Below are 22,373 nucleotides of genomic sequence, written 5' to 3'. Positions count from 1 at the left end.
ATGCATGGATTTCGAGACATCTTCACTTTGAATGTTGATATGGACTACTTATGTCTGACCTATGGTAGAGTCTTTGGAACTAGTTTTGTTCTGATCAACCTCTGTTGGCTATGTTGACTCTAACATAGTGACATCAGTTTGGTTCTCTGAGAGCAAAGGACAAGTTGCAATAAATAATGAGAATAAAATGAGATCTTAATTAAATGCTTAGCATACTGCTGGTATTCAGTATGAATGATATAAATATTTATTCCCTGCCTTCTCCAGATTCCTCAGTCCCATGTTTTGGAATATGAATTTTGCAGGTATGGGGATTAGAAAATTATATCATTATACATCTGATACAGGTTAGAAATTTATATAAAAACTAGAAATAGTGTGAAGAATTATAAGACTCTGAAGATAGCTCTAGTGACAGAGGTGGAAGAAACAATGAGTGGTTGAGGTGGAAGAAACATTAGCGGCCATGTTGTAGATCAAAGGGATAAGAGAAAAGCAAAGGTGGACTCCAAAGTTGTGAAATCAGATGAGGTGAGCATAGTGATGTCCTCAATAGAAATTAAAATGCCTGGTGGTAGAGTGGATTTAGAGATGGAAAATAGTTTTTTTGTTAATATTTTAAGAGGTTAGTGGGGACTTACAGATCAAAATGTCTAGCAAAAAATTCTGTGGTGCAGGAATGAATGAAATTAAGGTTGGAAATAAAGGCTAGGGAGGTATCTATATAGATAGTAACTGACTTTATTAGAACTGACGATATGTCCAAAGATGAATAAAGACTAAAAGGTCCAAGAAAGAGCTTTGGGAGACAATAGGTTCTGGGTGAAAGACAGTTATTATACAGGAAAGAATACTGAATAGAAGCAAGGAGAAATATGTGTTTTATATTAATTTAAAAGACAAAGGATCCTTATGCAAAAAAAAGTAGGACCAAGTAGTGATGCTAAAAGCAAGAGGTCTTTGATATAAAGGAGGAAATAAGGCTTAGATCTTCCACACAGAGGTGAAAGCATCTCAGAGAAGGAAGATGAAATAAGATTGAAACCTAAAAATAGGCTTATAAAGGTCTCTGGTCTAAGAGAGAAATTCAATGACAGTTCTATGGAGAAATTGCACTTAAAGCCTTTGTCCATTTCAGTTTCATCAATGAGTAACATATTGTTGATTCTTACTGTTATTGAGATTTAGATTAGTCAGCTACCAGGAAGATGAAAACCAAGTTTATACAGGTACAAAGACATTGTGCCTAAAGGCCCCTGTTCATTCAGTATCTTTTAATTTTAGAAAAGATGGAGAGGTCTGCTAGATAACAAGATAAAATCCAGAGTAGCCATTAATGCTTCAACAAACTTGGAAAGATGTCTGTAAAGGGGTGCCACAGTATTTAATCAATACAATAGATAAAAGCATAGATGTCATGTTTATTAAAGTTGTTAGATGATACAAAGTTAGGAGCTATAGATAACAAAAATCAGAATCCAAAAAGGTTCTGACAGGCTAAAATATGGAGTCATGTCTATTACTATAAAATTTAATAGAAATTGTATATTCTTAGATTTTAATTTTAAAAAATCCTTTAAAATTACCTGATGGGGAGGCATGTGTAGCTAGGCAAGTTTGTCTAAAATAGAACTAGGAGTCTTAGTAAGTAAATACGATTGAAAGTACAATAAGGCAATTGTCAGTTATGCTTAGACTACATTAGAATGGAGACAGTGACAAGAGCAAGTTGTATAGTGCTTGGTGAAGTCATGTGCCTGGTTCTAAGTATAACTTTTTTGCAAAAAGAAATGGATGGAGAATGCCTAGAGGAAAACAATCAGAATTGAGAAGCATCTCAAGGTCACAACAGATGAGGAAGAGTTGAAAGAACTGAGAATGTTCATATAGGAAAGACTATGCAGGATGAGAAAGTAAAGGAAAGTTAGACCCTACTCTGAATAGAGGACAGCCTTGATTATTCAGATCGCAAAACTACTGAAGTTCTATTGAACTCTTGGACTAAGGAAGTTTTATTGCAAGGGTAGATTAAGATGTAAGATAAAGATATTAGAGCATTTTGCCTTAATGAAAAATAACGTTACTGATTTTTGGAGACCTGGAATTTGACATTGAGGCTAAAGGAAACCTCAATTTTAAAGGAGAAGGTCTTTTTAAAGACATTCCACTAACTTAGCACTTCCAAGAGTTGTTTATATTATCTCTGTCATGTCAATGAGCCTATAGGTACAGCGGAACTAACCACCAAGGAAATGACAAGTTAAAAAGCAAGCAAAACAGAACAGAAATATTTTGGAATCAAAGACTTTTAATAACGACAAGGCAATGCCTGGTCAAATAGGCCATGATAACTGATCTGAAGCATACTTGTTTTCCAGCATCATTTTGAATTAAATTTGGGAATTATTAATTTATGGATTTAATGAAGTAGGGATCACAAAACTCAATACGATAAACTTTTTTATTTTATATATGGCTTTGTGTCTATGCAAAAATATATATAGATATATATTCATACATACAATTTATTTCTTCCCTGTTTCATCAATTCTCTAAATTTGAAATTCCATTTTTCTCATTTTGCTTCACTTTTCATGCAATAGAAAATTCAGTTTAAAGTCAACAGTAACTACCAGGTGATTATAATGATGATGACTAAAGATTTACTTGATGACCTGAAAAAGCTAATGTTGAAACTACTCATCTACTCTTTTTTTCTAGGCTTAAAATGGGAACATTGATTTAAAAGGTCTTATATAGTTCACAAAATTACAAAATGAATACCTAAATTAACAATTGTTTTCAGGACTCAATTTTTCAAGTTTCATTTAAGTGAATCTTACCAAACTTAAAACAATAATAGGAAACTGGCAAGAGGAAAATCAGGAATGAACAAGTGTTTTTACAGCAATATGGGGAAATCTAAAAGTACCACACCCATTTTTAAATAAGTAAGAGCAAATAGATTTGGAAATAAATAATTCAGTTCAATCCAATAATTTGATAAATGTTTATTGAATGATTTTTATGAGCAATGCAGTGTTCTAGAAAAGGAACAAAGGAAGGCGAACAAAAACAGACAAAAGCCTAAACTGGATGTGTGTGTGTCGGGGGGTAGCAAAAGAGAAGGAAAAATATAACAAATATAAACAGATACAAGATAGATCAAAGGAGGCTCTATAGAGAAAACTAAGTTTAATTTTTGAAGGTGAAATTCATGCAGGCAGAGAAGAGGTACATTCCATGTAGGTGGGGGAAGCTTGAGCAAATTAATAAAGGTGGGAGATGGAAGTTCAAGGAAAAATTAGTGTTTCACTTTGGTTGGAGATCAGAATTTGTGAAGGAGGGTAATTGACCAATCATCACCAAGCATCTTTTAAAGGTTAGGAGACTCTGGTGCTTCTGAGATAAAGAAAAAATAGAAATTGTGATTGCTACTATTCTTGAAAACTTCTTGATAGGTGAATAGGGGAGAAGACATGTACATCTAACAAAACATACAAAGTAAAAAAACAATTGAAAGCAATTGAAGAGAAAATATTACCGAATTGGGAATCACAAAAGCTCTAATGTAGATGATGGTCCCTGAATTGTACTCTGAAAGAATTAGGGAAGCTAAGGGGCTACAATTATATGAATCTAATCATATAAGAGCAAGTTTATAACCATCTCAAAATTCTTTAATCCAGATTTAACATAATAAAGAGAGAATAAAAGGATAATATCAATTTTATTAATTATATTTAGACATTTTAGGAGTATGTCTTTTTCATACTAAACAAATATGGTTTCCAAGAGATTTAATTTTTTTCAAATTACTAATATATTCTCATCTGAAGTGGTTATTCCTCTATGCTCCCTGTTCCTAACCAGCTTACATGCATTTGGACTAAAGTAAAAGATGATGAGCTACAGTGGAAATAAAATCATAGCAACAGTATACCACTGTCCTCCAGAACAAATGGAAAGTATGATCAAAATATGATATAAAAACAACCCAAATGGAACAATGTATAAACTTTTTAGGTGAACCAGAATTACATGGAAAAGTATTCCTCATGTTTTTCATAGCTGATGAACAATTTCCCATCAGTTTCTATAAAAACTTACAAGATCCAATAATAGCAAAACTTTAATTTATGAATGATCTCAGTGCTCCATTACTGTTAAAATATTTTATTAAAGATGCATGCAACTCATTCAAGAAGGAAAAAATAAAACTTATTCTAGGCATAATGTCACAAGCAACTCCTCTGCTTAGAGGTATCAGTTAGCTTTGAGCATATTATATTTGTGATTCCCAATGAAATTGCTTTTTATTTTAACTTAGTGCATGATTCTGACCAAAACCCTTTACTTAAAATAACTACTGATATATTAGAGATCACCTCTCTCACAAGGGCAATTGAAATCGAAAGAAATACATCAAAAACATTTCTTATTCCTTTTATGCACTTACTGTAGAAAGAAGGAAATTATTTGAGAAATTTCTCACATTACAATGGCCATGGCAACAAAAAGAATAATCAATGTTATTGAAAATAAATAATTTTCCAATACTGTGACAAGGAGATGTTTATTAAGGTTCCATAGACCAATTATGATCATTTTAAGATTTTCAAAGTGTCTTCACTTTATAAAAAATGTAGAACATAGAGAAAACAGCACTATTTAGTTTCTATTTTACTTTTTCTTTCTCTTCTAAGAAGGCACTTCAGCACCAAACAAAACACCGATACTCAAAATATATGAGGATGGTCCATTTTCTCAATGGAGAGGCAGAGATCATAAAAGAACTTGTAGGTGTGACTATTGAATCACTTTTGGTAACCTTCAAAGATTGGAAAATTATGAAGAATAGGAAAAATCTTGATGAAGTGGAGATGGGCAAATAGTGTTTCCATTTCAAAAGGAGAAGAGTAGGTTCAGTTTTCAAAGCATAGTTCTGTGAACTTCACTTTGATTCCTGACATAATTCTAGAATACATTATAAAGAGTAAAACTGAATGCTAAGTCAGTATAAATTCAACAAAAACAAATAATGCCTGACTAGGATCAATTATATATCTATTGACCAACAATAACGATAAAGGGAATACCATGAATTTAAGAAATAAATTTAAAGACTTTTGAGAAAGACCCTCATGATATCATTCTTTAGATAGATGTGGGTTAGTAAATTATAGACTTGGGCTAAGAGGCCAACCAAAAATCTGAAAATCAAAGAGCAATTATTAAAGGATCTATGTGAACTGAAAAAGAACCAATTACTAAGTATTTATCAAGCACCAAAGGCACTATCCTAGACACTAGGAATAAAACATAACAAAATAATAGTAACTTTAAAGGAAACTACTTTCTGTCAGTAAAAACAACATGCACTGGCCTTAGTACTTAAAGCAATGTTGGAAAGAGTTTAAGTGAAGGTAATGCTTGAGCAGCATTTCGAAGAAAGAGAGATTCTTATGAGAAAGAGGTGAAGACAATGCATTCTAGTCATGGAGGATTAACCAGTGAAAAGGCACTGTGATAGAAGATTCAATGTTTTATGTGGGGAACAGAAGGATCATCAGTTTAACTAGATCACAGAGTATAGGGTTAGAAAGATAAGTTGGAGCCAAGTTGTTAAAGTTTAAATAAGAGTTTACATTTTCTCTTGGAAATGATAAAGAGTCATAGTCAGATCTTAAGGAAAATCCTTTGGCAGCAGGGTGAAGGATAGACTGAAGTAGGGAAAGTCTTGAGACATTAGGTGGTAGCTGTGTGAACAGACAGAAGGGGTCAAATTTTGTAGAATTAGAAATGGCAAGATTTGGAGTGAAAAGTGAGTCATAAAGACCACCAAGGTTAGAAATCTGGGGGACTTAGTATAATGACAGTATATTTGAAAAGAATATGGAGTTTTGAAAGAAAGGTAGGTTTGAGGATAAAGAGAATGAATTCTGTTTTCAACAAAGTGAATTGCAAGAAAGTAGGACTGATTCTATAGATATATGAATTATCTTTACGGAGACAGGTGAATATAGAGGAATTAATGAGATCAACACTGAGAGAAAACAGAAGAGGACTGAGGACAATGCTTGGAACATTTAGTGTTACAGGACAGGATATATGATAAGTTAACATAGGCAGAAGGAGCAATCACAGACATATAGCATGAGAACTAGAAAATCCAGAGAAAAGAAAGGGTCCTGAGGAAAAGGTGGTGAACACTGTCAGTAGAAAGGTCAAGAAGAAAAAGGAATAAGAAAAGGTTATCATATTTGTCAATTAGGAAATCACTGATAACTTATTTGATAATACTTTCCAAAAAATATGATAGTGTTAATTGAATTTTGCCCCTTGCCCAAACACAAGTCAACATTTTTATCCATTATTTGAATGCAACTGCATAAAACAAGCTAACCAAATTGGAAGACAAGAGCTTCATAGAAATTCTGAAACATTCAAAGTTAAATATGAATAAACAATAGATAAATGGTGAAAGGATATGCACAAACAATTCTCAAAAGAAGAACTTGCAAAGTATTTGTGACCTTTTGCCAATTAACAGAACTGACCTAAAAGGCAACAGTAAATGTTGGAGGGATAGTGGAAAAATAAGCACTCTAAAACGTTTTTGGTGGAGCTGTGAAATGATACAACCACTCTGGAAAAGAATTGAAATTATGTATATAATGTATCTAAAATATCCATACCTTCGAACCAGAGAATCCATTGCTGGGCTTACACCTCAAGAGACAATCAATGAATACAAAGTTCCCATAGCTTTGTAAATAGTTACAGCAATGTAATAAAATGTACTTCAGTCTGTGTTCAGATTCCAATGGCTCTGTCCCTGGGGTGAGTTACCTCCTTTATCATAAAGTTCACCAGAGAAGTTGCTTCAATATTTCTCACACAGTTTCTATTATAAGCTGTACTTCCATCCACTCTATTCCTCCCCACTCATTTATTCAATTCTCTCTCTCTCCTTTCATCCTGTCCCTATCCACCCTCTCCCACAATCTTCCCTCTCTTCAATCACCCATTCCGTCTTAGCCCATCCCTATCTCCTCATTTTTCTCTGGGTTAAGATAGATTTCTATACCTTATTAAGTGTGTATGTTATTTCCTCTCTGAGCCATTTCTGATGAGAATGAAGACTCACTCACTCATTCCCTCCTGGCCTTCCCCCTTTCCACTCCATTGAAAAAGCTTTTTCTTGACTCATGTGAAATTTCTTAGCTTCTTTATCTCCTTTCTCTTCCTCCCAGTACTTTATTACCCACTGACTTCGTCTTTTTACTATATCATTATATTCTGCTCTTTCCTGTGTCCTGTCTATTTATGTTCCTTCTAATGGCTCTTTTAAGTGAGAAAGTCCATATGAGTTATCAATGTCTTCATCCCATGCAGGAATACAAACAGTTTAAAATCATTAAATTCCTCATAGTTAGTCCTTCTCATCCACCCCTTCTGTGGTTCAGCAGAGTCCTGTACTTGGAGATCATATTTCTGTTCAGCTCTGGTTGTTTCAATAGGAAAGTCTGAAAGTCTCCTATTTCATTGTAAGTCCATCTTTTCCCCTGAAAGAGGATGTTCAGTTTTGCTGAGTAGTTGATTCTCAGTTGTAAACTGTGGGAACACAGGCTATTCTAACGGCCCTGCCACCTGGATAGTCTCAGGGGCTGGCATACCGCCCTGAGACCTAAGGTACAGCCAGAGTCCTTGGGAGCTGGTCATTCTGCCCCAAAGACCAAGGGCACAAGACACAGCTGTGTTTTACCACCTCCCCCCCCTAAAGTACCCCCTTATCCGGTAACACAAGACGCTGCATGTACACCACTTGTGCACTCCCATTCCCTCATTTTCTTGGTTACACACCAGAAGACCTAACAGTATATATGTAGAAGCTAAGCAGTAATAAATTTGAGCTGGAGGCATATGGCAGTGGTGGCTTGACTCCTTATTCTCAGCTCCCCTCCAGGAGGGTGGTCATCACTGTGGGCCCCAAGTTGAAGCAAGCCACAAGAGTAAACCAAGATCTTTTGCCTTCAGGAATATCATATTCTAATCCCTACAAGCCCTTAATGTAGATGCTGCCAGATCCTGTGTAATCCTGACTATGAAGACTTGGTAATTGAATAGTTTGTTTCTGGCAGCTTTTAGAATTTTCTCTTTGATTTGGGAGCTTTGGAATTTGGCTATAATATTCCTGGAAGTTTTCCTTTTGGAATCTCTTTCAGGAGGTGATCAGTGAATTCCCTCAATTTCTCTTTTACCTTCTGCTTCTAGGATCTCAGGGTAATTTTGCTGTATTATTTCTTGAAAATGAAGTCTAGGCTCTTCCTGGTCGTAACTTTCAGAGTTACCAGTAATTTTTAATTTCTTCTGGAGCTGTTTTCAAGGTCAGCTGTTTTTCCAATGAGATATTTCACATTTTCTAATAATTTGGGGCTTTTTTGGAAGTTTATTTCTTTCTGATTTCTTGCAGTCATCAGCTTCCTTTAGTTCCATTCTGCATTTGTAGGAGTTATTTTCTTCAGAGAACTTTTTTATCTCCTTTTCCAGCAAGCCAATTCTGCTTTTTAAGGCATTCTTCTCCTCATTTGCCTTTTGCTTTGCTTTTTCCATTAGGCCTAAACTGGTTTTTAACATATTTTCCTCAGTATATTTTTGTATTTCTTTCACCAAGCTGTTGATTTGGTTTTCGTGATTTTTCTGCATTGCTCTCATTTCTCCCAATTTTCCTCCACTTCCTTTAAGTACTTTTCAAAGTCTTTTTTTGTGCTCATCCATAGTCTGAGCCCATTTTCTATTTCTCTTGGAGGTTTTGGATACAGAAGCTTCAATTTTGTTGTCATCTGAGTATGTGCTTTGATCTTCCATGGGACTAAAGTAATTCTCTATGGTCAGATTCTTCTTTTTTCTGTTGTTTACTCATTTCCTCAGCCCAAGACTAATTTACAGCACTTCCAAGGCTTTGGGGTTATTTTTTTTTTGAGACACCCCACTGGGACCTTTATTCCTCTAAGCTCTTATGCTCTCTTGCTTTTTGATATGTAGATGAGAACAGCACTTCCCTCTGCCCTGGAGTTGTAAGGAGGAGCCCTGCTCAGCTATCTTAGTATGGAAGGCCAAACTGCAAGCTGGATATGAGTGTGGGCAAACAGCAGAGTCCTGCCCCCCAGGGAGAGCAGAGAAATTTTTGCAATCTCCCCTGACCCCCTTACCATCTGTGGGCTATACTCTGGGAGTGCAGGCTGCTTTCTCCAGATTCTCGCTGCAGGTTCTGCAGCCAGTGCTCCCTCACTCCACACTAATTCTGGTGTAGCAGAATTCTCTCCCCACCCCTCCAAGCTGTTCCCAGGGTGCACTGTGACTGGGGCTTTTTCCAATGCCCAGTCCTGGTGAGACACACCTTTCCCATGGAACTTCTAAATTATCTTGGACTGGGAAAACATATCACTCAGTCTTTCTGTGGGTTCCGCCCCCTCTAAATTTTTGGCGAGAGTCATAATTTGATGGTTTTTGGAGTTCTGGGGGAAGGAGTTTCCAGGAAATGCTGCCTTCACACAGCCATCTTGGCTCCACCCTACTATAGCAAATACTTTTATGGTAGTTGAGAATTAAAATCACAGAGTAGATATTTATTGATTGGGGAACAGTTAAGTAAATTGTAATAGTACTGTAACTATAAGAAATGATATGAGTGATGAATATAGAGAAACATAGAAAGATACATATGAACTGATACATACTGAAATAAGTAAAGTCAAGAAAATAATAAACACAGAAACTACAAAAACATATAAAATGATACTCTGAAAAAATTAAAAATAAATGTAACAAAAAATATAAAGATCAAGTAGGACTCAAATGAAGAGATATGAGAAGACATTCCCAATTTATTCCCCTTCATGGAGGTAGCAGTTGCACAAGTATTACATATTGAACAGTTTTTGAACTTTTTCAGTCTATTAATTGTTCTGATTTTCTTTTTTCCTCTCTTTCAAAAAATAATATTTGTCTTATGGGATGTTGTCTGGAAATAAGAATAATACATGGAATATTATAGTGATACAAAACCCAGAAAATATAAATAAAAACTTATTTTTTTTAAAAAAAGATTTCATATGAATAGTCTCCCACTCCCACACTCACTTAAAATCCAGATTGCCTAACTCCAGGATCAGTGATCGTATATTAAAAGGAAGACTAACATGTGAGGTACAATTTACGTATAGAATGTATTACAATCTTAAATAGCCATGATCACATTTGAAATAATTAAAACCACGATCTCATTTCAAATTTATCTTCTATCTTTCAGGAATAATAATATTCAAAAATGCAATCCTCAGAAATCTTAGGTTGTTGTGTTGTTTTGAAGACATAAGACAAAGATATAAAATTTAAAGGATTAAGACTCATTTCAACTATTTAAAAGAAATGGGATCTATTTTATCTAGTTTTATATAAGAGTTTAAGATAAAAGAATATATAAAAATGTTACTACAAATTCACTAACAAGTTATATGTAGACATACAAAATAAACTTCTATCATATACTTCAGTGATTTTTTTTGTATAAGCATTTACTAGTAGATGCACACAATTTCTTTATAAATCTCCTTTAAAATAATTTAGAAAAATCAATTTGATAATTAGAAGTTATCATATCTGCTATTGCAATCCAGCTGAAGATTTAAATCTCTTGAAAAGGGTCTCTTTTCTGTACAGGAAGACTGGACAGGGAGAGAAAAAATTTGGCTCAGGAACTATTTGTAATCTTTGCTTCACTGGTTGGTTATATTGCCACTATATATCCTCCTAGGGAATCTGATGAATGGGGATTGGAAGTTTAAATCTGATTCTATACTTTCCCATCTGGTTTGTCCTGCTGAATAATAGCTCAAAATAAATTTAATTGTTTCTGGTAAACTGACTTCTAGACTAATTAGGAGAATATTTAAACTATAAAGATACAGACTTCTGTAATTGTTATAGTTTTTATGATATACTAGAAAAATTAGATGTGAATTTAAGAAACACTCGAAGTGGAAGTTGGCAGAAGATAAAAAAGAATAAAAATTAAAGATTTTTAAATAAATAAAAAAGACTGGGTAGTCCTTATGTCCTAGCTACGCTTAGTTGTCCTGCTTCCATGTCAAATTCAGCATATCCCAAACTAAATTCAATAATGCTATCAGATTGGAAACAATTACAAAGAAACTATTACAATTTTTTTAAAAAGTAAAAACACAAATTATGCATGTGTGTTCCTATTTAAGTACAACTGAATTTATGAATAAAATCATGCATTTGATAAAGCAAAAAAAAAAGAATTTACTATGTGTCAACCACTGGTTTTGCAATACAGACACAAAATTAAAAACAAGGAACTTACATTCAAATAGGAGACCAATACAAGTAGTAGAATTGTGGCTAGGGAGGGGACCTGAAAATTATAGGAATGCTAAGTGTGGCCATAGGAGAGCAGAATGATAACAAACTGGAGCAGTGGTAGAATTGATTTGATCCAGTTCTTTATTTCAGAAAAGAAGAAGAGGGAAAAAGACTACAGTTGTGATGACAAAATGGTTGGCGATAATATGAGGAGATGTCTCAAGAAAGGGGGAGCAAAGTGAATCAATTCTGGGGTTTTCCTGAATGAGTGGCTCAGGAGAGACAAGGCAAGACATGTGAGGTTGAAGCTATGATTGACATAGAAAATGAGGGGAAAATTTGCTTTGATCAGCAGTTAACTCTGTCCCTGGTAATGCTTACACAGAAAATAGAGATGTGGAGATAGTAGTTGAAGAAATTTCTACATAGGACGAAAGTTAAGACTGGATCACTTCTAAGGTTTCTTACAACTCTAGGGTTCTAGTATAACTGAATTTATTACCATGTATCTATATTAAGTTTAAAAAAAAAGAAAATGTGATCGTCTGTAGTACTTAAGAAAATTTTCCAAGGCCATCATCCAGATTTCTAAAATATGAGTAAAGAAAACAGTAAGGGAAAGTTAAGAGTAATAGGCTACAAAGAACCTGGTCTACTTCCCAATAGTAATATTATGACATAAACATGAAAAACACAGAGATTCATACACTTACAGAATAGTAAAATGAATGAGGTGCTGCCCTGTCTACCATTTTCAAAAAGTTAATAACCCTGTTGTTAAAATATGTCAACATTATTTACTTTGTGATTTGGCTCAATAAATCTTTCCAACTTCTCATATAGAATGAGATTTAAATATGTCAAGTTGAAAAAGATATGAATTTGTGTAAAAATAAAAATTTTAGCTTTAGAGGAGGGATTAAATGAAATAATCATCAAAATAATCACCTTGAAATAAAAAGAAAAAATTAAGTTATAAATTGTGCTATATATAAGCACTGATATTGAATTATGAAAAACTGAAATATGGAGACAGCATATCTAAGCAAAAGTTAAATGTCTTAGTTTTTTAAGAGATAATAGCAACATTTATAAAAAAGCACTTTCATGTTTACAAAGTGCTTTTATATACATCATCACAAATAGTTAATTATTCTTCATAATTCAAATATATGAAGTAAAAATAACGAATTTTTCATAAGGCTTGCTGTTCTCCCAAAAAGCTTCCTAGCACTATAGTGTCCAATCAAACACATAAAGTTTTTTCATTCAATATGTATGCTCTAATATGTATATGGATATGTATATGCCTAAATACATGTCAATAACTACTTTTAGCTCACTTACCTTGAGCAGTAAATATCTTACAGTCTTGAAAACTGATTTACCCAAATATCAATATATATGAAAGAAAAAAGTATAAAAATATAATGATCATAGGAAAATTTTTAATAATTTTACCTTCTTCAAGAATGGGTCGCAAGATAACAAATGGGATCTCTTGCAAAGGTTCCATGTACTTGTGTCCAGCACTAATAATCTTTATCTGGGGTAAGCACAGAACAAGAGTTCCTGGCATGCTAGTTTGTCCATGATACCAACTTCTTACTGTTCCAGGGATATCACCAGATACAATTGTACTTGGGGAAGGCAGGCTATCATTTGGAATGAATACACAACAGGATTGTACTTCAAGCTAGAAAACAAAAGGAAATGAAAATGTTTTACAGATTAGATCTCAGACTACATTTTGAAAATAATGCACTTATACCTTCACTAGAATAAACATGCAACACTTCCATGACCTTAAGTCTTTAAAAGTCACATTTTATTGGGTTAAAAAAAATACTATGTGAAAAGGTACTGTTACTGTCTATAAACTTGATCAAAAGGGCATAGCCACATAAACTGAAAATATATCTGCCTTTCCACAGCTCTTTCCAAAAACATGACTGAGTTAGAAAATGTGCTGGCAAAAAAGGTGAGAAAATCCTCCTTCTTTTGCAGTTCATTAGCTTTTGTTAGCACCAGCTAAGGCTTTAGAGATGACTAGCATTTTATATGCTATTACTTTCTGAAAAGATTTATTTCAATGTGAATTCTTCCTTTCCTTTGTAGTTCACAGACGAAAATGTAAGAGGAAAAGGTCCAAGCTCAAACACTAGTCATTCTGAAATGAGTAAATCCTTTAGTTACTTACTGACATGCTCACTATAAACCAGATATTATTTACATTTGTGGGGGCATTTTTGTCTATGTATAAATGAATAGCAATGAAGGAAGTAATAAAGAAGTAAAGATTTATGTCATTTGCAAATCTTCATATTGGGAACTATGACACGAATATTCACGTGAAAATTTTCCCCCTCCCCCAGCTACACAATACAGATATATTAAGTCTACTATGGAAAATTTCTGACAATTTTGCCAGACCCTTGGAGACTTTAGGCAAGGCTGACTAAATCCAAACCAAGAACTGAACTCATCATGACTTCTTAATTTGTAGGCAATGTAGACTAACGTCTGTTAGTTAGCCTTAGTTGGCTCTTGCAAGTAATACTCTGCACCTGGATATCAAATAGCCTCAACAGCTTGCACACTTGAATGCTTTGTTAAGAAAATAAAAAATGTTTGTTAAGTTTTTTCTAAATGTTTTGGACATACGATGTTATTTAAGGATGTGATAAAAACAAAATTGGTTTGTGCTTTGTGACTCAACAGTGCCTGATAAAGTCTCAAATATTCTGAGAATTCATATCACTAATGGGACCATATTTTTTGAAACAAAACTAAACACAAATATACCAGGATACTCCTCCCTTTGGGGCAGATATATTCCCTCTTGAGAGCAATAAAGATATGTAATAAGGTTGGAATTCCTTGATACCATAAATAATTTGCCAGCCTGGCAAATAAAGCACAGATATTCATCTTTACTTCAACATTTCTGAGTAGTTTTGCTTAGACAAAGTGACGTGAATTCACTGAAGAAAAATCTAAGTAGAATTTTGCAAAAATAAATACATTGTTGCATGAAGTCTGGGCTTGCTCCTTATTCTTGTGCTATTTGAGTTAAAAGATGAAATTAATTACATATTTGATAAGTGGTTTATTGATCCAAGATCCCAGAATGTACTTTATTTATACTGGAATATAAATGACTTTGTCTTGTTAAGAATGTATCACATTTAGATTTTTAAACATGCTTAAAAATTATACAGATTTTAAAATGCATACAAATATCATTTTCTCAGTAACAGTTGGCAGTAAGGACCAATAATAATAATGCTGACAAAATTACCACTTTTATTATAAAAGCTTACTTAAATATATAAACACATAATAAATAAACTCCATGTCTATTACATAATGACTAACATCTTAGCTGATACCTCACAGCAATATAGAGATGATCCTCGGTTCCTGAAGTTTATGCAAGTAGATCTCTACATAGTTTAAAGAGTTCAAAGGACACAATTAGTGACAGAATACCCACAAATCTGTTGATCAAGGACTACCCTAACTAAACTCAAACCAGCTCAAGTGCTGAAGGGTGATAAATTGTTTAAGCACGCAACTCTCAAGGGTTTTTAAGTTAGAGAGGGGTACAACATGCTTGTGGAAGGATTAGCCACAAGGAGCAAAATCATAGCTCCCTGAAGTATAACACATACCTGTAGGTATTTTGTTAAAGGCAAATGCCAGAATCAAAACTGAATAAAATACAAAATAATCACATTCGTGATATTTAAATTTTATTAGCTTAAGAATAAACTACTGTATCTACTCAGTGTAAAACAGGTAGTTCAACAGAGATAGTATACAATTTTAAAACTGAACAGATGAAATAACTAATAATTATGTAGTGATTTAAGGTAAATAAAGAACTGGATGTATATTGAATATAAACTAATATGTCTATTTTCTCTATCTTAACCTCAGTCAAGAAGGCTAAAGAATAGTAAAAAAAAATCTAACTTGTATAGTTGATTAGTTATTAAATATAAGCTGATATAGGTGAGAGTCTGAGCAATATTACAGATAAAGAGCTAGTATTGAAGCCAGACAGACTTCAAGTCCAGATTCTGATACATATTGGCCATGTGACCCTCTCAGTATTCGTAGGCAAACTTCATTGGCAGTTGCAGTTTCCTTAATCAGAAGTTTCCTATATCAATGAAATAATAACAGTTCTAATCCTTATTCATATGCTTACTAAAATTTCAGAAATAATATACAGCATGTTTTAAAAATCAGTTGCCCAGATAAGAAATACTTAATTCATTAAAATGAAATACATGACTGTGAGGAAACATCAAGTATAAATACAAATGAATAGGTTTTTAAAAATAGGGTTTTTTATTGATGGACAAAGAATATATACATAATCCAAATAGTTCAAAGTCATTATTAGGTTACATTAATAACCTATATTAAAGCTATCATATAAATCTTTTTACGCTTTTTAAATAACTGTTAAACTGTAAGTCTAAAATTGTGGTTTTAATGTAAAATGTTGAGTGATTTATATAACTGAATATAAATCTACAGCAGTAAATCTTGCATTAATGTAAGGATCTGACAATCCAAGGGAAAGAAAATGAAGTAATCTGCCAGTAAGAAGTCCTCAAGCCGGGGGTCAGATCCTGTTCATGGAAACCATCTGGTTGGGACCCTCTGAGCCACACCAAACACAAATGATCTTTTAAAAAAATATCCTATTCATTAATGCATCACAGCTGCACTGAGTGTTACTTCATTTTTCCATGGCAACATCCTTTCTGTTTCAAGGATCTTATTTCAGTTTTGGTAGCAACGTGTTCTTTTGCCAATATTGAACACATTCATGTGTTAAAGAGAAGGAATTATTATAAATTCTTGAAATAGAATCACCTCCTATTTTGATTCCTATTATGTCAAGGGCTACACATGTGAAGTATCATCTACTTATGATGAACCAATGAAGTAAGTATTATTTTGTCATCTAATTTTGAGAAGTGAATTAAAAGGATTGAATTTAGTCTGAGTTCTTACTAATTTAAGTACAATCTGAAAGGTAAGTTCCACTTCATTATTTTCCCTACCCCTATCTTGCACCAATGCTTTCCACCCCTCCCCACTTCTCATTCAGAATAAGGTAAAATGAAAAATACAGTAATATTTTGCTGACATTTTCTTTAATTCAAACCATTCACATCTTCTGCACAATAGACTTTGAAGAGGTGGCAGCTTTGTGTAGAAGGCAAAGAGGTTTCACAGATGCAGGTCATAGTGAATTACCTTCAGGACTATAAGAAAGCATCAGGGAATTTACTTGAAGTTGACAATTGGTGAAGCAGGCATGCCTTCAAGTCAGTTCTTGGGTGTTTGTGACAAAATATAAAACAAATTTCAGAATGAAGGATGAAAGATCAGTATTTCATTTTCCTGGAGGAAGGAATCCAAGTCAATATGTATATCAATGGGGAACTCAATAAGAGATGGTGTTTCAGGCCTATGAGTGAGAATTCCCAAAGAGTTTATATTGCCCCTCAGGAAACTTTTATTTAGGAAACTGAAAATGGGATAGAGAAAGGAGAAAATAGAAGAAGCTGACTCTTATATCCAATTGGGAAAATTAAAGACATACTGAAGCCCCTGCTGATTACAATGGAGTGATTCAGTATTCAGAACAGCATCTTTCAATGAGAGACCCTGAACAGGAAGTGGGGAAGAGAGAAACATGAGGAATAGGAAAAGGGTGGGGTGGTGGGGAGTATAAAGGAAAGAGAATTTGAACTTAATGGGAATTAATTATATATATGTATTAACCATCTCACTTGGCTGCTTTGGGGAAAGCTTTTTTTGAATTCTTGATGTCTTTAACATTGTTAACTAAGGACACTCTTGCTCTAGGATATAATTGCTTTTCTGATTTTTTTTGATGTCACTATCTTTTTATTCTCCTTTCTCAATATTGCTGCTGGATCTACAAAACCCACCTTCTATATATGGGTGGTCCCCATGATTTTCTCTAGACCTTCTTTCTCCATGATCTCAAGAGCTTCCATGACCCCAACTATCATATCTTTGAAGATGATTCCATAATATAACTATCTAAGCCTCCTGAGATATAGTCCTGTGTCACCAAATGTTTTTTGGATAACTCCAATTGGATGTTCCACTATCATCTTAACCTCAGCAAATTCAAAAGAATTATTATTTTTTCTGTCTAACCTGACCCCCTTTTCAAAGTTCAATGTTTCTGTCAAAGACACTCCAATTATTTCTCCCTCATCCATCTGTGAAGTCTTGTTCATTCAACCTCCACAGTGCTTTTCACATTCATTCTCTTTTTGCCATAAGATGGCCTCTACCCTAATAGAAGACCTAAATAGCTTTTTCCTTGGACTACAATAGCTTCCTAACTATAGTCAGTTTATAGCCTATCTTCTCTCTAACTCATATTTCATAACCTGTCAAAATAGTAATCCTAAAGCAGCAGGTCAACAAAATTATTCCCCTAGTTGAGAAAATTCAATGGCTCACTATGTCTCAAGGGTTTAATTCAAACTTTTCAGGGTAGCACTTTTAGCCCTTCATTAACTAATTCCAACCTATCTTTCTAGTTTTATTATTTTATTTCACACATAAAACTGAAGTTAGATACTTGCTTTACTGAAACTTAGCATTCCTTTTAAGCTTTTGCATAGTCTGCCCATAGTATAGAATGCACAACTTTCTCACAGCTAGCTAGAATTCCTAGATTCCTTCAAGGTTTAACTCAGGTATCATTTTCTACAAGAAATCTTTTATAGGCTCCCTCACTCCATTATCCACAAATTATTAGATGCTTACCTGTTAATATATCATATCTGCACAGTAGAACATCAATCCCTTGGGTAAAGAGGGCTACTTTTCAATTTGTGTTTGTATTTTCAGTACAATGCCCATAAACATGTCCTTAATGAGTGCTGTTTGGACTGAATTTGTAAAACCTTAAAAGCATTAATTGAATTGTGAGTTATTAGCAGCATAAATTAAAAAAACCCAATAGACTTGGAATCAGGAGTGCTGAGAGTTCAAATTCCCTTGCCAATATTTAACAAGTGTTTCACCTCTGAAGTTACTGAAAATGTATGACTGAGTTTTCCCATTTGTATGATGAAGACACTGGTATTAATGCTTTTATTTCCCAATTGATAAATGATCAAAGCATATATACAGGTAGTTTTCAGATGAAGAAATCAAAGCTATCTATAGGTATATGAGAAAATATTTTAAATCACTATTCATTAGGGAAATTCAAATTAAAACAACTCTCAGGTACCATTCCCACACCTATCAGATTGACTAATATGACAGAAAATGAAAATGATAAATGTTGGAGGGGATATGGGAAAACTGAAGCACTAATGCACTGTTCGTGGAATAATGAGCTGATTCAACCATTCTGGGGAGCAATTTAGAACTATATCCAAGGGAAACAAACCTGTACATATATACCCTTTGACCCAGCAATACCACTACTGGGTCTATACCCAAAAGAGATAAAAGATAAAGGAAATATTTACAGCAGTTCCTTTTGTGATAACATTGAATTAGAAATTAAGAGGATGCCCATTAATTGGAGAATGTCTTAACAAATTGTGGAATATGATTGTGATGGAATATTACTATGCTATAAGAAATGATGAGCAAATACTTTCTGAAAAAATTTTCATGAACTGATGCAAAGTAAAATGAGCAGAACCAGAATCTTCCACAAAGTACACAATAATTGTGTTCAATAATGCAATGATCAGTTGTGATCAGCTATTTTCAGCATTACAATGAGCCAAGACAGTTCCAAAGGACTTATTATTTTAATTTTAATTTTTTTGACCTTTTTATTAAAGATATTATTTGAGTTTTACAATTTCCCCCCCCCCCCCACAGAAAGCAATCTGTCAGTCTTTAATTTGTTTCTAATTTGTTTCCATGTTGTACATTGATCCAAATTGAGTGTGATGAGAGAGAAATCATATCCTTAAGGAAAAGACAAAGTCTAAGAGATAACAAGATCAGACAATAAGATATCTATTTTTTTTTTATAAATTAAAGGGAACAGTCCTTGAACTTTGTTCAAACTCCACGGCTTTTTATCTGGATACAGATGGCACTCTCCTTTGCAGACAGCCCAAAATTGTTCCTGATTGTTGCACTGATGGAATGAGCAAGTCCTTCAAGGTTGAACATCATCCCTATGTTGCTGTTAGGGTATACGGTGTTTTTCTGGTTCTGCTCATCTCACTCAGCATCAGTTCATGCAATTCCCTCCAGGCTTCCCTGAATTCCCATCCCTCATGGTTTCTAATAGAACAATAGTGTTCCATGACATACATATACCACAGTTTGCTAAGCCATTCCCCAATTGAAGGACATTTACTTGATCTCCAATTCTTTGCCACCACAAACAGGGCTGCTATAAATATTTTTGTACAAGTGATGTTTTTTACCCTTTTCCCAAAGGACTTATGATGAAAAAATCTATTCATCTCCAGAGAAAGAATCGATAAAGTCTGATGAAGACTGAAGTGCACTTTTTAAATTTTCTTTTAATATATTTCCCCTTTTTTGGTCTGCATTTTTTTGTTTTTTTGCAAAATGGCTAATATGGAAATGTTTTGAATGACTGCACATGTATAATCTATATAAAACTGCTTGTCTTTTCAAGAGGGAGAATTGGAACTCAATTTTTTAAAAATATTTAAAAATTTTTGTTTAAATGTAAATGTAAATTGAGAAAAAATAAAATAGGGAAAAATACACTTCTCACAGGGCTAGCGGGAGGAGAAAGTACTTTTCTCCACTAAAAAAAGTTTAAACTGTGATTTTTCATGATTTATTCAGTAAACCATTATCTTAATTGCCCTCTACCATAGAATTTTCTCAGTTGAATCAATGACCTCTAAGACCTCTTCTAGAAATATGATCCTATAGATTCACCTTCACCTTGTTCTTTAACTGACCTTTTATTTTAAACAGCATTATGTCTGTTAAAGGCATCAGTATTCTTCCAAGATTCCTTTTACCAAAGACTAACATTGGCAATTTTGGCATTATCCTCCACTCTTGGTATTCCTCAATGCACATTTCCCAACCTGCCTAGTCTTACCATATAAATATCCTATATGTATGATCTTTCCCCAAGAAAATACAAGTTTCTTGACAACAAGGACAATCTAGTTTACCAACTATATTTGTATCTTTCCCAGAACATAATTATGTGCTTAACAAATTCTCCATATAGTTATGTACAATATCTGATAGGCTCCAATCCCCATCAATAATGCTTTCCAGACTAAAGTAGCCCCTCCTTGGCCAATTCTTGTGAGGTCAGCCTTTCCTCCATTAAATTGTAAATGTCTTGATGATAGTAGCTATGGACATCTAAATTTGAAAATGTGTTAAGAGTTATGGACACCCTATACTTGTATTCCCAGTGTTTAGTAAAGTGCTTATCCTAAATGATCAGCATTTATTGTTGTTGACCCCTTCCTTCCTAATAGCTACTGTCTTCCCTCACAAATACCAAATCCTCCTAGCTCTCCTCCCCAGACTTTTCTAATCATTCCTCTTTCATCTCTTGATAGTTTCTCGTTCTGATTTTGGAATTCCTCAGGTTCTTTGCATTTTCTTACAATCTAGCTGTAAATGTCCATCCTTCAACATAACCTTTATGTGGAACTGCAAACAAAATACCTTAAATTATATCTCACTTCAAACTTAATGTGCAAAAACTCAATTATTTAAGCATCCAAGTGGTGCAATGAAGAGAGCACTCAGTTTGGACTTAGGAAGGCCTGAGTTCAAATCCTGTATCAGATGTTATCTCAGGCCTCTAAAGTCCCTTCTAGTTCTAAATCTATGATTTTAATATTTTTCTCCCTAAACTAGGAACTTTTCCCTTACCATGTTGTTAGGAACAAGACCTATTACATCTCCTGTCCCTCAGACTAGCAGGTAAGGCCTCCTGGCCAGATTTCAAAGCTGAAGCCTACTCCCGACTATATAGGGTAGGCTTCCTTGGGACTCACAGGACACATCTCCATCCATCAGAAAACTGAATTTGAGGGAAGACAAGCAAGTGACTAGGCTCTTATACCTCTGCCTTAGACATATCTTAGGGGCTGAACCCCAAAAGAGGATTAGAAATGATCTAATTTTATATACTGTGATATACTTTTTTTTTTTAGTTTTTTTGCAAGGCAAATGGGATTAAGTGATTTGCCCAAGGTCACACAGCTAGGTCATTATTAAGTGTCTGAGTCTGGATTTGAACTCAGGTACTCCTGACTCCAGGACCAGTGCTCTAGCCACTGCAACACCTAGCGACCCCTGTGATATACTTTTGATCACCACTTCTAGATCTTCCTTTGATCACTGACTCTAAGCAACCTCTCCTCTACTAAAATTCCCAAACATTTGAATTTGCCACCCAATCCAAATCCTAGTGGTTATCATTTACAGATATCTAGGACATATGCTGCTTTGTTCCTAATTGAGTTCAATGACTGGATCAAAATCTTTCTCTCCTCCCAATTTTCTGTCCTGTATTAGGGTAATTTAACAATCATATGAATATTTTATCAAATACCTTAAGACTTCCAGTTCCTTTTCACTTTTCTCTATCTCAGCTGCATGAAGCAATAGTTTTCATACTTGACTTTGACATCACCCACAAGTATTATATTTCTTTGTCTATGAACTTGAAAATTTCTTTATCTGATCATTCTTTTATGATCTTATCTTTTCCTTTTCTTTCTAAGTTCTAACACTGTATTTTAGACTCAATATGAACTCCTTTCCCTTCATCCCTAAATTCTTTCCCAAGCTATCACTTCTGTACTGGTTACATTTTCTTGTTTTTATCTCAGCCTCTTGATGAGTAAGCAAGCAAAGAAGCAACATTTATTTAGTATCTATCATGTGCCAGACACTGTAAAGTTAAAAACTGTCCT

General features: G+C 34.1%; 1 protein-coding gene across 11 annotated transcripts in view; it reads right to left on the bottom strand.

The window, feature by feature from the left end:
- Positions 1-22,373, bottom strand: part of VPS13B (vacuolar protein sorting 13 homolog B) — a 1,326,809-nt gene that overhangs the window by 526,126 nt on the left and 778,310 nt on the right. For all 11 annotated transcript variants that reach the window (XM_074200569.1, XM_074200570.1, XM_074200573.1 and 8 more), the window contains one exon: positions 12,853-13,087. In XM_074200569.1, coding sequence (XP_074056670.1) covers positions 12,853-13,087 — 235 coding nt within the window. The remainder of the gene's footprint in view (positions 1-12,852; positions 13,088-22,373) is intronic.

The sequence above is a fragment of the Macrotis lagotis genome, chromosome X (genome assembly GCF_037893015.1).
Source record: "Macrotis lagotis isolate mMagLag1 chromosome X, bilby.v1.9.chrom.fasta, whole genome shotgun sequence".
Lineage (NCBI taxonomy): Eukaryota > Metazoa > Chordata > Mammalia > Peramelemorphia > Peramelidae > Macrotis > Macrotis lagotis.
The sequence above is the reverse complement of the archived record's forward strand: the minus strand, read 5'-3'. Positions and strand labels throughout refer to the sequence as shown.